The sequence below is a fragment of the Bos grunniens genome, chromosome 2, assembly GCF_055505025.1.
Source record: "Bos grunniens cultivar Pamir isolate PY7600 chromosome 2, Bosgru_T2T1.0, whole genome shotgun sequence".
Taxonomy (NCBI): Eukaryota; Metazoa; Chordata; class Mammalia; order Artiodactyla; family Bovidae; genus Bos; species Bos grunniens.
Window position 1 is genome coordinate 80,316,118 of NC_141166.1, and position 18,422 is coordinate 80,334,539.

The 18,422-nt window shown below is 34.4% G+C and overlaps 1 protein-coding gene across 1 annotated transcript in view; it reads right to left on the reverse strand.

Moving 5' to 3' along the window:
• Positions 1-18,422, reverse strand: part of LRP1B (LDL receptor related protein 1B) — a 2,178,569-nt gene that overhangs the window by 272,921 nt on the left and 1,887,226 nt on the right. Inside the window, exons 56-59 of the mRNA XM_086368415.1 lie at positions 18,164-18,347; positions 15,876-15,961; positions 8,432-8,554; positions 6,839-7,020 (exon numbers count right to left, since the gene is read on the reverse strand). Of these exons, the coding sequence (XP_086224541.1) occupies positions 6,839-7,020; positions 8,432-8,554; positions 15,876-15,961; positions 18,164-18,347 (575 nt within the window). The remainder of the gene's footprint in view (positions 1-6,838; positions 7,021-8,431; positions 8,555-15,875; positions 15,962-18,163; positions 18,348-18,422) is intronic.

Consider the following 18,422-nt stretch of genomic DNA (forward strand, 5'->3'; position numbering starts at 1 on the left):
GAACCCACAAAGCAGTAATGACACAGGTTCTTGTGCTTCAGATCAGAGAATCTAACTCAATAAATCAGTTGGTGGGGCATCTCTGATAAATCCCCAAGCCATTCTTAAGTGGATTGAAAAATGTGTCTTGAAAAAGTGATTCACTGAGGTCATAATATATCAAACATAACTTAGCACTGAGAACACAGAGGTAAACATATAATTTTGCTATCAAAGATCTCTCAATGAATACAATAGAGGTGAATATTAAATCAAAGATTTAAAGAATATTATGATGAAAGATTTTTACCATGGAGGTGCCAATGAAGGAACAACAATTTTACCTAAATGGAAAATGACATGGAAAATCTTATTCCCACTAGTAGCTCTTTGAGCATAAATCTTATCTTCAAAACGACTTTACAAATTTCTTGATAGCAATGATCTTTCTCCTCTTTCAGAATTTAGAATAAAGTATAATTTAAAGATTTTAATGCTACAACAGGTCTTGAAGATCACATAGCTTCAGGCCTTCACTTCATTATTCACTTCATTATAAATTGAAACTGTAAAATATTATGAGCTTTGTCCTAGTCTGTTACAATAGTGATAGCCAGAACAAGGGCTCAGGTCTCAAGATTTACAGACTAACTTTTTTAAAAAAGCATTTTTAGGTCGACCTAGAGGGATGGTATGGGGAGGGAGGAGGGAGGAGGGTTCAGAATGGGAAACACATGTATACCTGTGGCGGATTCATTTTGATATATGGCAAAACCAATACAATATTGTGAAGTTAAAAAATAAAATAAAATAAATAAAAGTTCTATTAAGACACTATTAAAAAAGTAAAAAGCATTTTCATATTTCAGATAAAATTCTTATTCCATGAATAATGTTGTTTTGTCATTTTTTTTTCTAATCAACATTATATAGAGTCTTAAAACAAAACCAAAAATAAAAATCCTAGAAACAGATTATTGAGTTCAAATATCAGGTATACCCATGTGAATTGAGCACTCTAGTTAACTACCCCAAGCCTGGATTTACTTATATGTTCAAAAGGGATAATAACAATAATTTCTCCTCACAGAGAAAAGCATTTTGAAGCATATTTTGTTTTTCAACTCTAATTATTTACAATAAATTTTATACTTGGATAATATTTAATAGGTTGCATTTTAGATGTAAAATGACAAGAATGTCTAGTACAGACTTACTGAGAAGCTTAAATGTATAGTAATGAGGCTTAAGTATGGAAAAGGTAATGAAATTAAGCCATCAGAAGTTGACCACCCATAAAGAGAGATGCACAGTAAATCCTGTGCTTGTGAAAGCTCATTTGTGCTCATCATGTCTGACTGTTTGCCACTGCATGTTCTATTGCCTGCCAGGCTCCTCTGTCCATGGGATTCTCCATGCAAAAAAACTGGAGTGGGTTGCCATTTTCTCCTCCAGGGGATCTTCCCTATCCTGGGGTTTAACCCGGGTCTCTGACATCTCCTGTATTGGCAGGCAGATTCTCTACCACTGAACCACCTGGGAAGTCCAATTTAAAAATTAGGCATGCTTGTAATTATTATGCAGTTTCTTTAATTTCTCAAATAACTCATACTATCTATAGTAATTTAAATTCTGTAAAAAGGCAAATTGTCAAAATAGGAAAAATTTTTGTTCTCTATGCCTTGTTTGGATGACTCTTGGAAAAGCTGTTCATGGCTCAAGGTAATTTTGTTACTGTAAACTCTAATGTGATGCAATAGAGAAAAGAGCTGACCAAATCTTGGAAACTGAATTAAATTCCTAGTTTAATATCATATTACCTAGATGATCCTGAGAAAATCACTTAGTCATTTTGGCTGAATATTCTTTGTGAGTGTGTGTGTTCGTTGTTCAGTTATGTCCAACTCTTTGTGACCCCATGGACTGTAGCCCACAAGGTTCCTCTGTCTATGGAATTCTCCAGGCAAGAATACTGGAGCGGGTAAACCATTTCCTTCTCTCGGGGAAATTACCAACCCAGGAATCAAACTCAGGTCTCTCACATTGCGGACAGATACTTTACTCTCTGAGCCACCAGGGAAATCTGTTCTTATTTGTACTAAAAATATAATAATAAAGACAATCATGTCTTTTTCAGAGATTCTGAGAAAGCAATATAAGCATCTAAAGTGATATAACACAGACAGATTTTTCTAATTTGTAAAATACTATAGAAGTGGTAGTGATCATCATTATCATTATCATTATCATTATTATTATTTGGAACTCCGACTCCCAATAGGTCACCGCACTTTCTTATATCCGCCCCTTTTCCTATGTTCCTCCTATTCTGAGGAAGTCATTTTTCTGTTTACCTGCCTTGCCCAAGCCACAAGTCTTGTAAGGTTTGTTTCATTGCTGTTGTTGTGTTGCATTACATTTTGATTTATTCCTAGCTCCTTTTTACTCTATAAACTGGTATCAAAGTTCCACAATTATATATAGTTAATTTTCTCCCTTTGTATGAGTTTTTTTCAACTCTTTGGATATGCCATGCTGTCCTATATGTCTTTACTTTTCCATAAAACTTCTTTTTGCCTGAATTGCGTCCTGCTCTGAAGTGGATCACATAACCTGGCTAATTCATACTTCACCAGTCTTGTCCAGGAAAATCTCACTGATTCCAGTTGAGACAGACACATGTTCTGTTTTCTTGACTTTAGAGGTACTGCATTGTATGATAATTATTTGCTCATCTGCCTACTAACTGAACCAGTACTTTGAAACAGGGGTTGTATCTTTTATTTTTATACAAAACCTAGAAGAGTGACAGATGTACTCTGGAGAAATATGAGTTGAATAAATGAATGAGCAGATGGATTTATTTTCTGTTAACCAGTCATAACATACTTCAATTTAATGTCTATGACAATGAATTTTTGTTATGTTGAAGTGACATTTTAAAGATAAAAGTATGCTCATTCTAATCCCAAAGAAAGGCAATGCCAAAGAATGTTAAAACTACCACACAATTGCACTCATTTCACGTGCTAGAAAGGTAACGATTAAAATTCTCCAAGCCAGATTTCAACAGTAAGTAAACCGAAACTTCCAGATGTTCAAGCCCAAATTTAGAAAAGGCAGAGGAAGCAGAAGAACCAGAGATCAAATTGCCAAAATTCATTGAATCATAGAAAAAGCAAGAAAATTGCAGAAAAAAAAATCTACTTCTGTTTTATTGACTGTGCCAAAGCCTTTGACTGTGTGGATCTCAACAAACTGTGGAAAATTCTTAAAGAGATGGGAATACCAGACCACCTTACCTGCTTCCTGAGAAACCTGTATGCAGGTCAAGAAGCAACAGTTAGAAGCAGGCATGGAATAACGGACTGGTTGCAAACTGAGAAAGGAGTACGTCAAGGCTGTATTGTCACCCTGCTTATTTAATTTATATACAGTATACACCATAAGTAATACTGGGCTGGATGAAGCACAGCTGGAATCAAGATTGTGGGAAGAAATATCAATAACTTCAGATATGAAGATGACACCACCATTATGGCAAAAAGTGAAGAGGAACTAAAGAGCCTCTTGATGAAAGTGAAAGAGGAGAGTGAAAAAGCTGGCTTAAAACTCAGCATTCAAAAAAAAAAAAAAGATCATGGCATTTGGTCCCATTATTTCATGGCAAATAGATGGGGAAACAATGACAGACTTTATTTTCCTGGGCTCCAAAATCACTGCAGATGGTTACTACAGCCACGAAATTTTTAAGACACTTGCTCCTTGGAAGAAAAACTATGACAAATTTAACAGTATATTAAAAAGCAGAGACATTACTATGCCGGCATAGCCAAGGTCTGTCTAGTCAAAGCTATGGCTTTTCCAGTAGTCATGCATGGATGTGAGAGTTGGATCATGAAGAAGGCTGAGCATTGAAGAATTGATGCTTTTGAACTGTGGTGTTGAAGAAGAGGCTTGAGAGTCCCTTGGACTGCAAGGAAATCAAACCAGTCCATCCTAAAGTAGATCAGTCCTGAATATTCATTGGAAGGACTGATGCTGAAGCTGAAACTCCAATACTTTGGCCACTTGATGGGAAGAACTGACTCATTAGAAAAGACCCTGATGCTGGGAAAGATTGAAGGCAGCAGGAGAAGGGGACAACAGAGGATTAATTGGTTGGATGGCATCACTGATTCAATGGACATGAGTTTTAATAAGCTCTGGGAGATGGTGAAGGAGAGGGAAGCCTGAAGTGCTGCAGTCCATGGAGTTGCAAAGAGTTGGACATTACTGAGTGACTGAACAATAACAATAACAAGCATAGTTATTGTTTTATATTTTATATTACAGTTTTATATTTTCTATTCTACTTTAAAATGCATCTATATCTCTTCTGTATAAATTATTGTTTATAAATACTAAATATATATGATATTAATCACCCCAAATTTATGATTAAATTAGTACACTGATTCCCAATCAATAATAGAATAACTGGGATAATTGGATTTCAGCTGAATTTTAACATAATAACCAGAAAGATGATCTATTTTCTTTTCCATTCTTACTAACCAACATATCCAAAATGATACCATTGACGTGCTACCATTATAAGAAAGTATCCCCAAGCTACCTTTTAAATGTTTATAGATGCTTTATTAGATTAGACATTCCAATGATCTTTATCTTCCCTAAACAATCCTTGCTCTATTCTTCACTAAATATTGGAACAGAGATTACACTTCTCAAGAAAACAGGGGTAGTAGTAGTATTGGTATATTCAAAACATATGCAAATTATGATAGCAATCAGACATAGAAAAGTTAAATTCCACCTTTACTGAATACTCAGAATTTAAGCTGTCATTTTTGGAGCAAGATTGTATAATAATTTAGACAGCTATGGCATTTCCATCCTGAAGCTCATCTCATATAAACTAAAATCCAAGTTGCCCTATTGTCTCACTCTGGGGAACCAGGAAAACAGTATGAATAAAAAGGTGTCATTAAATTTTATTTGTTAGAATCTGTTTATCTGTTGTTATACGGCTTTAATCATTTCATAAAAATACCTGATTTTTCTGTTTCTTGGGTTATAATCTGGGATTCCATATCATACATCAAATATTATTTAAAATGGAATCAAAGGAGTCTTTCATAATATCTGTAATAGTTTAATATTTTATCATCTTAATTGACACTTTTGGCAGGTTTATATTGATGATAAGTTCAGACTGCATCAGTTTATGGGTTAATAACTCCCACCTGGGAGAAATAAACCTTAATGCTAGATTCAGCTGTGTTCACTAGGGTAGGATACATTTTGCTTTATAAATAGGAAATTTCAAAATACTGTTATTAACAAATAATGCTTCTTTTACTGTTATTAACAAATAATGCTTCTTTTATTTGGAAAATAAAGCATCTTGAAAATTATGAGATGAGAGCTAAGACAGACATACTGATTTGAAGAAAAGGACAATGGACAAACTAAAATATCTTCTGATAAAATACCAAATGACTCAAATATACATATTCTTTTGAATGAATGATGATGATAGCCAAACAGTATCTGACCATTATTTCTTGTACTATCTATAGAATCAGACTCCACTGTGACTCTGTTTCATTTAAAATAGAATTGATACTCTTTTGTTACTATGGTAAAGAAAATATTTTATTTTATTTTATTTTTTTTTTAAGAAAATATTTTAAAAGGTAACAAAATAGTCCACATAATTATATAGTGAAAAGTTAAAACTTGCACCACTACCTTGGAAACAATTTGTAGTATTTACAGTACAAGTCTTCCCCATTAGGTATTGCTTTTACCCAAATTAATATTTAAAATTAAGTTCCATGCACATTATAATATGATCACTTTGTTAATTATAAACATGAGACAGTAAAATAGAGATACATTATATTAGCAAGAAGTAAAATTTAATTATTGCATATGGTAAAAGCAGTGATTTGGTGAACTATTTAATGGGAAATTAATTAAGACAGCAGAAAATTCAGAGCACTAGAGTTAGTATAATACTTGTTTATTGCAAATGTGTGATATTTTTAAAAAGCAAATTTTCTCTAAATTTGTTACTTTAAAAACATGTTCAATAGGTTGAACTTCTACAGAGATCATTTTGGAGTATGTAATCACTCAAATTATAGTGTTAAAAAAAGAGAATGATATGCGTTCTCTACCTACCAAAATAACATAATTGAAAGTAAATGATAATGGTCATAAAATATAGAACTTTAGCAAGCAGCTTTGACACTTAAATGTGTGTTCATCCCTTATCTAAATTCTCCAGCCAGCTGTCCTTGATCCTTATGATGACTTGTTCTTCATTCTCACAAAGAAATGCAAATAAAATCCAACACTAATATCATTCTTCCCTGATATTCCCACTACGCTTTTCCCTATGAATGCGTGGATAATGCACTGCTATTTATTATTCATAGATACTACTTATGTCTCCTGCTGTAAAGTTGTTCAGGAATTGCAATACCTCCATTCTTGACTACTACAAATGCTGTAAAACAGTATCTAAGAGTTTATCTTTGCTTCTCTTTCCTCTAAGATTTAAAGGCATTATAATTGGATAAAACTGTGTTTTATTCATTTCATACACTTATTGGTTTGTTAGAAAAGCTGTGTTTAAAACCTTAAAAAATACTTGCTCTAAAATTCCATCATCTTAATTTTCTCTTTCTCTGTGATAGTCAGATTTGTATTTTTGATTTCCCAGTTAAAACTTCTACACATTTACACTTTTCATTGGTTCCCAGGTTAAAGTCTACAGACCAGGATTTACCATATTGAACATAATCCACAGTCTTAAGCTTTAAGATATTCAATGTTTGTTACAAACCCAGCACGAGGATCTAAAGACAGGTCCCTGGGAAACTTCAGCCTTTTGCTAACAAGTATAGTAGGGTATAAGCCATTAAGTTTGGATACTTCAATGATCCTTTTTTCTGTGTCAGACCAATAGAGGTTTTTTCCAATCCAATCGACAGCAAGTGCATTGGGGACGGCTGTGTTATGCACTACCTAACAAAATAAGAATTTAAAAAGTTAACATTTTAAATGCCTAGAATAAGAACAAAGCAATTACTTCTTGATTTTTTTAGAGATACATAATTGTATTTAAACACTGAAAAGGAATTTAGATAAGCACAACGTATAGAACAATTTACCTAATAAAATTACTTATTTGTTTGTGAGATTACTCAATATGTAATCAGGCCCCTAGAAATTCCATAAAGGTTTAATGAAAGAAACACCAAAATAGAAAGTTGTTGGATGGCTACACAGTTGTTTATTATATTTTCATTACAGTTTACTTATTCTCTCAAAATTTGGGGCAAAAATTCTATTACAGGTAGAGGCACACCCATACTAGCACGAAAAATAATTGATATCATCTATTAATAACAGGTTCTTGGGGAGATATCAATTAATTCAACACTCCCCCAACTGTCTTTGCCCTACTTAAACTACCTATTACAAAGAAAGAAAGAATATAAGCAAAAATATACATTAAGTATTTAACCTAACGAAAGGGAAGTAGAAATGTATTCATTCAACAGTTGTGTTCAGTTGCAACCTATGTCAAATATAATAAGGATATAGGCTATGTATGCACAAATATGCTGTATTTAAAAAACCAATAACATTTATTCTGAATTATGCAACCTACTGATTATTTTGGTATTATATATATGTGTGTGATAAGTATATACATAATTTCAAGATTTCATTAATATTTTAAAAATTAATTGCTTCCACCAAAGCTCTATATACAATATTATAAATGGCTTCAAATTTTTTTAAGTAATAGAAGGGTTCAATCTACTTGAATTTGAACTTCTTTTAATATATTTTACTACATATATACAGTGCAAATGATTTTATTTTAAAACCCAAATTAGCATAGAAATGGTGTCAAGTAGAGTAGTTCACATCTAGAATGTGACATGTGTTTAATTTTGATGTTCTCCACTCAAAGCATTCATGATTTTACACAAACGTATTCAACTATTCCCTTCTATAGCAAAATAATAGTGCTATAATTTCAATCTACATTCTAATAATTATTTTTTTCAATTACAAATTCTCTAACTCAACATTTTCTTTCATATAAATCAACACAATTAAATCTCAGGCACTAATCATTCAAGCTGAAAGTATTCCTCACATTATATATGGTTGTGAATATAAGTTTTCAGATTCATTTACTCAATTTGATTTTTATCTTATAGCAATCATGTTATAATGAAACATGGATAAGAATCTCCAATTTCATATTTAAAGTATATGTTAACACACTGTACAAATGTGAAATTCAAACCAACCTAATACATTCTATGAGTCATGTCATTACCATCAAATAACATTTTCTATTCAATTTAACCATACCAATACAATATTGAATTATCTCATCATTGTAATATCTAGATACCTTAATATCACTTCCATTTAAACACATTCTATTTATGCGACTGCCATTCGGTCGACTGGAATCAATCCAATAGATAAATTCTTCTCTGTAATCAAAGTCTATACCAATAACATTGTTTAATCCCTAAAAATAAAAAAGAATATATTTGAATAATAGTTAAGAGAAATCTTCTTACAATATTTTAGGAATTCATAAGAATCAATATTTCCCTTTGAATCTAAATAGTTACAGTTTTACAACAAAAAAAAATCTGTGACCAATTCTTTGTAAAAGCATCATATGTTTACATTTTCTCTATATCATACACGTAAGATGTTCCATAGTTTATGTGAGCATATTTCCATATAGGAAAAATATTGGAGTGTTTAAAGAAAACAGTTTAAGTAAATAGTCAATAATATGGGAAAAATTTCTTTTAGAGAGAAAAAGGAAAAGTTTTTCATTTTAGGTTAATATTAATTTGATGCTATTATGAGTATACATATAAATTGAAAAGGTAGACAATCCCCAATAATTTAAGATAAGATTTTGATAGATATCTGATGAAAGTCAGAAAAGATTTTCAAAGTTTACTTTTCCTAACAGCCTTTGGTTCAACAACATAGTAACAGTCTCTGTTTTTCTCATGCTTCAAGCAGCCTGTTAGGCAATACAGTGCCATATTCGAATTTAAAAGTTAAAACTTTAGTGAATATTTAACCAAAGAGGAACTTGGTTAACATCTTTTTATTCCACATGGTAGAAATGTGAGGAAATCCTTCCTTTCAGACTCACAGTTAGTGCATTTTTTAGCAGATAACAAAATTGAATGTGAATTCAGCTGATGGATTTTGGATAACACAGCTCCTTTGGCAGTTTCACTGTTTCACTGATTTGATTTGAGGATTGTTCACTAGGATCTGAGAATCTTCTCAGCTGTTGAGGCGTACAAATGATTGCCCAGGGGTTGGTTTAATTCTGACCTATTGCTAAGGCTCATAGATTTAGCATCCCAATGAGCTAACAAAACTTGAATCAATTTTGCAATTGTGTTAACTCACTTTGAGGGTTGAATATTAATTTATTAATATATAAACTCTTATATATTAAAATGAGTTGACATCACAGACATTTGGGGAAAGCCCCAGAGATATTTGCCTTATCTTTATATCTGATGTAAGATTTTTACATAAATATTTACTCTGAAGTTGTCATTAAAGTCACAAATTGGTTTAGGGGTCGCTTATGAGTATTTATAATCCTGTAGGTAAGGATTAGCATCTCCAAGGCAATTGTTTTTTATTGGTGCTGTTTTGTTTTGTTTTCCTGTGGTTTGCTTTGATTAATTTGGGAAAGGATGTGTGCTCAGTTGCTCAGTGTGTCCAACTCTTTTCGACCCCATGGACGGTAGCCCATCGGGCTTCTCTGTTCACAGAATTATTCTGGTTAGAGTACTGGAGTCAGTTGCCATTTCCTCCTCCAGGAGATCTGCCTGACCAGCGATTGAACCTGCATCTCCTGTGACTCTTGAATTGGCAGGTGGATTCCCACTTGAGCCACTTGGGAAGTCCTTGGGGAAGGGTGGTTAATTCCTAAATCTGAGTTCAGTTTCCACATTTATTCTCAAAATTCATAATTTTATAACAACACTGCATCAGAGATACACACTTTTTAATAAAACTCTACAGCTGTTGTTTCTGCTAAGTCGCTTTAGTCGTGTCCGACCCTGTGCGACCCCATAGATGGCTGCCCATCAGGCCCCGCCATCCCTGGGATTCTCCAGGCAAGAACACTGGAGTGGGTTGCCATTTCCTCCTCCAATGCATGAAAGTAAAAAGTGAAAGTGAAGTCGCTCAGTCATGTCCGACTCTTTGCAACCCCATGGACTGCAGCCTACCAGGCTCCTCCGCTCATGGGATTTTCCAGGCAAGAGTACCTGAGTGGGGTGCCATTGCCTTCTCCATTAATAAAACTCTGGCAAAGGCTAAATTTTTGCTATTCAGATTTTACTTCTTTCCAGTGACCTCCAAGACTAAAAATCACCTATGTATGGAACTCAGAGCAGGTTCTGGCAAAAACTGATTTTTTTCTTCTCATAGGCTAAATTCTCAGCATGATGGTGTTGAAAATCATAGGCTCATATCTTATGCTTTCATTTGTCCTAAAAGAAGCAATCTTTTTTTCAGTTCCAGATTATAAAGTTAACCCTAAATAGCCTAAACCCACTATGCCCAGATGAATAAATACAAATATACTTCTTTCAGATGGCATCACTAATCAAGAATAATGATTATAAATGCTAAAAAAATGCAACTAACATTCAGTCTCAGATTCAAAAGATTCATTAAATATTCATTTGCACACTAAAATTTGGAGGACTCCCTAACTAAATACACATAAGCCTTCAATCTAAGAAGTTATCTATGCAAAATCAATCAAGATTCTAAATCATAAATTGAATATATTCCAAGTTCTGTAGAGCACTTAATAAATTCAGTAGTAATCTATAATCTTCTTTCTGTTCAAAAGCACTTTTCATTAAAAGAATAAGGTATGGGTTAGGGTTTTGTGATGGACTGGCAATGCAGATAGGTAAATTAGAGCTCTTTAAGAAAGATATGGACAGAAACTTGTTTCTCACTTTAGCAAAGATTTACCCACAATCTCCAATCTTGGCAGAATTACCCTATTCCATTCTTTACAATAATCAATTTAGATAATGAAAATCCAGTTCCAAATTTAGCAAGTCAACTATAATAAATTAAATCCTTGGATGCAGAGGTATTGAAGCTTAGAATTCTGACATATCTATCAAGACAAACTAGTTATTTTCCTACAGCTTTATTCTTAATCTCTACAGAAAACAGTGCAAAACTCTTTTTGCAGAATCATATGCAAGGAACATTAAAACAGTCAAGGGCATGGTCAAAATAATGTCAAAAAGCTACAGTCATCCCGTGGTTTCAGAGCTGAAAATTGGTTTCATCAAAATCCTACTTGCTTCTTTTATTTCTGTGGTTGAAGATTTGTACCCTTTGATTCAAGATGATTAATTTAGAAAATTATGTTTTGTTTCTTTATACAATTTTACTGGAATTAAACGCACTGCTAGAATTGAATTGGATAACATATTGGAAAGCTACTTGATTAATTTTCATTTCTAAAATCCATGTACATTTTTTAAATGTGTTGTATGAATTTAAGTTATAGCTATCTTAGCTACAACTGCATTTTAAAATATATAGGGTAAAAATGTTCTACCAGTTGTTATAATTTTATGCTATAAAGCTTCATGAGATTGCTACTAATACAATAAAGAGAACTTGTTCTCTTTATTATATTCAATAAAATTAAGGTATTAGAGTAAAATTTAAGGTATTATAGTAAATTATTCTTCCTAATTAACTATGCACAAAATTTCCAAATAAGGCAAGGATGTTGTCCTTTGATTTATTTTGACTGGGAACAAGTGTAGAGAGCCAATTACTGATATTTTCTACTTCAGTCTACATATGTAGAAAAATTTTTGAGGAAAAAAAAATGGTTTTACTCTCTAGAACTCCTTGAAACTTTCTATAATGCTATGATGAAATTGTGGTTAAAAACAAATTTCCTAACAAAAATGGTATATTTCAAGCAACCCACAGTCAAAACTTTAAAGCTTGTTTTTAATTTCTTGGGTCATTACATCCTTCCTCAGTGGTCACCACTAACAAATGCTCTCCAAAGACACAGGTGTCCAGGGTCCGCATGGATTTCTTTATCTTCCTCATACCCTCTTCATTTCCATAAACTACACTAATTGTCTGAAATTCATACCGCCTTAAGTACTAGTGATTCAGTTCAGTTCAGTTCAGTCACTCAGTCATGTCCGACTCTTTGCTATCCCATGAACTGCAACACGCCAGGCCTCCCTGTCCATCACCAACTCCTGAGTCTACCAAAACTCATGTCCATTGAGTCGGTGATGCCATCGAACCATCTCGTCCTCTGTTGTCCCCTTCTCCTCCTGCCCTCAATCTTTCCCAGCATCAGGGTCTTTTCAAAAGAGTCAGCTCTTTGGATAAGGTGGCCAAAGTATTGGAGCTTCAACTTCAACATTAGTCCTTCCAGTGAACACCCAGGACTGATCTCCTTTAGGGTGGACTGGTTGGATCTGCTTGCCATCCAAGGGACTCTCAAGAGTCTTCTCCAATGCCAAAGTTCTAAAACATCAATTCTTCAGCACTCAGCTTTCTTTATAGTCCAACTCTAACACCCATACATGACTACTGGAAAAACCATAGCCTTGACTCGACGGACGTTTGTTGACAAAGCAATGTCTCTGCTTTTTAATATACTGTCTGGGTTGGTCAAACTTTCCTTCCAAGAAGTAAGCGTCTTTTAATTTCATGGCTACAATCACCATCTGCAGTGATTTTGGCACCCCCAAAAATAAAGTCAGCCACTGTTTTCACTGTTTCCCCATCTATTTGCCATGAAGTGATGGGACCAGATGCCATGATCTTAGTTTTCTGAACGTTGAGCTTTAAGCCAACTTTTTCACTCTCCTCTTTCACTTTCACCAAGAGGCTCTAGTTCTTCATTTTCTGCCATAAGGGTGGTATCATCTGCATATCTGAGGTTATTGATATTTCTTCCAGCAATCTTGATTCCAGCTTGTGCTTCTTCCAGCCCAGCGTTTCTCATGATGTACTCTGCATAGAAGTTAAATAAGCAGGGTGACAATATACAGCCTTGATGTACTCCTTTTCCTATTTGGAACCAGTCTGTTGTTCCATGTCCGGTTCGAACTGTTGCTTCCTGACCTGCATACAGGTTTCTCAAGAGGCAGGTCAGGTGGTCTGGTATTCCCATCTCTTTCAGAATTTTCCACAGTTTATTGTGATCCACGCAGTCAAAACTTTAGCACAGCCAATAAAGCAGAAATAGATATTTTTCTGGAAATCTCTTGCGTTTTCGATGATCCAGCGGATGTTGGGAATTTGATCTCTGGTTGGCAACAGTCTAATATTTTATCACCAGTAAGTTAAACACTAAAAGAATGTGTGCATTAAAATGGTTTGGTTGTACAAGATGGATATAGATAATGCACAGAGAAAAAATCATTTTGATCCATTAAGAACAATCTCTGATAATATATTAGCCAAAATATGAAAAAGATAAAAAATATATATATAAAAAAAGATAGCAGCAGAAATGTCTCAAGTAACAGGGTTGGATAATAAAGTAAGGAGCTGCCACTGAAGCTCTTTTACAGTTCTTTCATGATGACAATAAATACTTTTACTGTATTAGTTAAATTTGTGGTTTTCCTCTAAGCTTATAAATAGAATATTCTAAAAAGAGAACTTTTCTCCCTTTGAGAGAGAGTCTAAAAAGAGGAAATGCTGAAAACAAGCAAAAATACTGTAAACAGAAAATATAAACATGTCAATACAAGAGACATGTCGATTCCAGAGACAATACAAGAAATTCAATAGTTTGTACACCTAACTTCTAAGGTATAGACATGCTTACAGAGGGTGTGGGGATATACTCTTAAGATAAAAAGATAATTTTCAATATTTTTTAAGCTTGATATAAGCTTAAAATGTTATGGTGGCTCAGTGGTAAAAAATCCAACTACAATGCAGGAGATGAGGGTTTGATCCCTGGGTTCGAAAGATCGCCTGGAGGAGGGTATGGCCACCCACTCCAGTATTCTTGCCTAGAGAGTCCCATGGACAGAGGGCCTGGCAGGCTCCAGTTCATAGAGTCACAGAGAGTGGGACATAACTGAAGCAATTGAGCGTGCCGAAGAAATAAGTTAAATAATGTAGAAAACATTGGGGAAATAAAAACAATGCCAGTTTAAAGCAGTTATGTAAACTTAATACCTATGGATATTACTCGTCTCTTAAAGAAATGGTTATCTAATTTTTATATTTTAAATAGATTTTAGTTTTTATAAAAAACACAAAAATATTTTATATTTTACTCAATCTCTTAAGGTGCAGAATTAGAGACAAGAGGCAGTGCAATACTGTGGATATTGGTGGCATCCTCCAAACTCAAGAGCAAGAGTCTAAACCTCAAATACATTCCTGAATAAGACAAGTATACATGTAAGCACACAGAAAGTTTGAGGACACTGGTGAATTGAGAGCATGGGTTTTATATCAAAGTGGCAGCTGCCACCCACCTGGGATTGTGCCCGTTCAGGGATGTGAGCCCAGCAATGCTACACTGTCCTATTTTTTCATGAATAGCCAGAAATCTGGATTTTCATGTGAAAATTTCATTTTCAATCTGTGACTTAGAGAGAAGCTGGCAAATCAAACTCTTTTTGGAATAGCCAACATCACACTTGCTAACAAATATTTGCACTTAAAGTAAGACTAAATTCCTAAGCAGTATGGATGAAACTCTAACAATAGGAATGGAGGTACCCATGAGAGAGTGAAAAAAGTATATTTAGTTAAGCATTCTTTATGTTGTTGAAAAATCCATACATGGATGACCTTTATCATCTAATGCCTCATGCAGGCATAAACATACTATGAGAACATGAAACATCCTTATTTTGGGCACACTTGTTCTAGACACTGCTATCACATAATCGTGTCACTACTGCACATTTTGGGGCAAAGACAAGCTTGCAGCAGGACAGATACAAGCCCAATAATTCCAAAGAAGCTACTTTTACTGACAATTAAAGATAGGCTAAAATTAACTATGATTTCTCTAGCCCATGTATTAACCAGTCTAGTTCAGTGATTTGATTTTATGTTATTTTCACTGTAGATTGAGAGGGAAAAACAAAAAGGTTGAGGTAAGCAATTAACATTTCTATTCTGTCATAAGTGAAAATCATTCCTTTTCATCCCAAATAGTACGTATAAACACTGACAATGGAACTTAAGCATCACAACAGATTAGCAGTTCAGATTCTCGAAGTAGATGGGTTGAGGGATGACCACGGTAAGGCTAAATATATGCATCTCATAACCTTTAAACCACAACTGGATTACAGTCATACTTTTACTCCTTTGCTAATTCCAAATTTTAAAGGCTAGGAATCATCAATCCCATGTTAGTCCTTAGTTCTATGAACAGAAACTTAAAGTTCTGGAAAAGATGTTTATTTTTAAATCTCATGGATGGGGTGGAGGGCAACTTGGTTAATGCACAAAATACCTTAAAAAAGAATTTTACACCTTCTCTAGCTATTCTTAAGACAGTATTTTAGATATTTTAAGATAGTTTTTTCCTTGCATTAATTATATTTTGCATCTTATACTTTCCTTGATATGGTGTGATATTACAAGTTGGAAGACTCGGACAATTCAAACAAAACAAAGTTTATGGTAATCTTATAGGCATACATGCTTCAAAAGTTCTGATTATGAGGTATTGCTACAGCTCTAACTATATCTGGAGTGACCATATTAAATATTAGCAGATTATCATGGAAATGTCATACCTGTTTTAAAAGTGTGTAGTTGGAGCCATCGGTGCTAATTTTCCTTATCTCATGATGATCAGCAAGAATTAGAAAAGGCTCTTCATCTAAATACCAAGACAAAAAACATGTTAGACTTTTAGTAGTTTTGGTTTTCAACTTGGCTTAGTTTCAGTTTAGTTACTCTAGCAGTGCAACTTCAAATGCATGGATGACCTTTATCATCTAATGCCTCATGCAGGCATAAACATACTATGAGAACATCCTTATTTTGGGCACACTTGTTCTAGACACTGCTATCACATAATCGTGTCACTATTGCACATTTTGGGGCAAAGACAAGCTTGCAGCAGGACAGATACAAGCCCAATAATTCCAAAGAAGCTACTTTTCCTGACAATATGCAAATGATACCACTCTTATGGCAGAAAGTGAAGAGGAACTCAAAAGCCTCTTGATGAAAGTGAAAGTGGAGAGTGAAAAAGTTGGCTTAAAGCTCAACACTCAGAAAACGAAGATCATGGCATCTGGTCCCATCACTTCATGGGAAATAGATGGGGAAACAGTGGAAACAGTGTCAGACTTTATTTTTTTGGGCTCCAAAATCACTGCAGATGGTGATTGCAGCCATGAAATTGATGCTTACTCCTTGGAAGAAAAGTTATGACCAACCTAGATAGCATATTCAAAAGCAGAGACATTACTTTGTCAACAAAGGTCCGTCTAGTCAAGGCTATGGTTTTTCCAGTGGTCATGTATGGATGTGAGAGTTGGACTGTGAAGAAAGCTGAGTGCCGAAGAATTGATGCTTTTGAACTGTGGTGTTGGAGAAGACTCTTAAGAGTCCCTTGGACTGCAAGGAGATCCAACCAGTCCATTCTAAAGGAGATCAGTCCTGGGTGTTCATTGGAAGGACTGATGCTGAACTGAAACTCCAATACTTTGGCCACCTCATGCGAAGTTGACTCATTGGAAAAGGCTCTGGTGCTGGGAGGGATTGGGGGCAGGAGGAGAAGGGGACGACAGAGAATGAGATGGCTGGACGGCATCACTGACTCGATGGACATGAGTTTGAGTAAACTCTGGGAGTTAGTGATGGACAGGGAGGCCTGGCGTGCTGCGATTCATGGGGTCGCAAAGAGTCAGACATGACTGAGCGATTGAACTGAACTGAAGACTTGAAATTTGCTAAGATCTCAAATGTTTTAACCACAAAAAAGAAATGGTAATTATGTGAAGTGATGGAAATGTTAACTATTAATAATACTACTGTAGTAATAATACAGTAAATGATAATATAGTAAGCAGTGAGCTGGCAAAAAAAAAATTAAAAAATGGTATCCTGGCAAATAAAACAATGGGCTTCAAATAATATGCAAATTGCTTCAGAGGTGAATACTCCAAGAATAAGTAAGAGTGGAATGAAAAATTTAAAGGAGTTATTGTTTTCTCCATGTGTGCAAAATTGTAATCAGTTAAAAACTTAACATTTTAATTTCTATCCTGTTATTTATTTGATAAAAGTAGATGAGAAAACATCTATTGCTTTAAATGTCATCAACATAAATGTATATGAGAAACTGGCAATGCTATTTGATTCATTATACTCATTATCAAAGCAAGAGGAATAGAGACAAGTTAACACCATTTTTTGCCCTTTTTAGGTTATTATTATATACTATTTTGCATCATTTTAATGAGCATGGTTTTATCCCCTGATGAATCATAATTTGTTTTAAGTTATAGGACATGTTTTATTGAATTTTCAGCCTTACTAAGTTTAACACACTACCGGAAATAAACATAAGTTTAATAATACTTGTCTAATCATGGGAAGAGTTCACATAGTCTTACATGGATGACTTATTTCTACTGTTTTCATCATTATAACTGTTATTATTATTCTTATTTACGTGTTTTCTCCTTGGCACACATATATGAGGGTGTGTGGTATAGGGAGAAGAAAAAAATTATTAGGACACTGTCACAACAGGTTCTTTAATAGTTTTGGCCAAACCTGCTCCCAAGAGCTTGTTATACAGCAGAAAGCAGTGCTAGTTTTTTACTTGTTCTCACAATCTACAAAACACTTAATAATTCACAAGACCAAACTGTAACGGTATTACAAACCGAGCAGTGTGTGGACAACACACAAAATCAGAGCGATGGATTCTCAATCAAGGTAAGTAGAGGAGAATTTTGACTTATTAGCAACATCAAGGAGGAATGAATTCCATAAAAATAGCTATGCAATCGAGGATTCATACGTATAACTGGGGCTGGATCAGTGGACAAGTTCAATTCAATACCTGAGAGTGACTTGCAGCCATTTGGATTAGCAGGTTGTATTTCATATCCATCTGTACAGAGGCACTTGTAGGTTCCATATGTATTGATGCATTGCTGGCTACACGGAAAGCCCAAAGAGCATTCGTCAATGTCTACACATGTTTTACCATCATCCTTCAGTTGAAATCCAGGCCAGCATTTGCACTGGAGAATGAAAAATGAGCATAATCAATTTATACCATTGTCATTGTCTCTTCCTATTGGATGTCCATTTAGCAT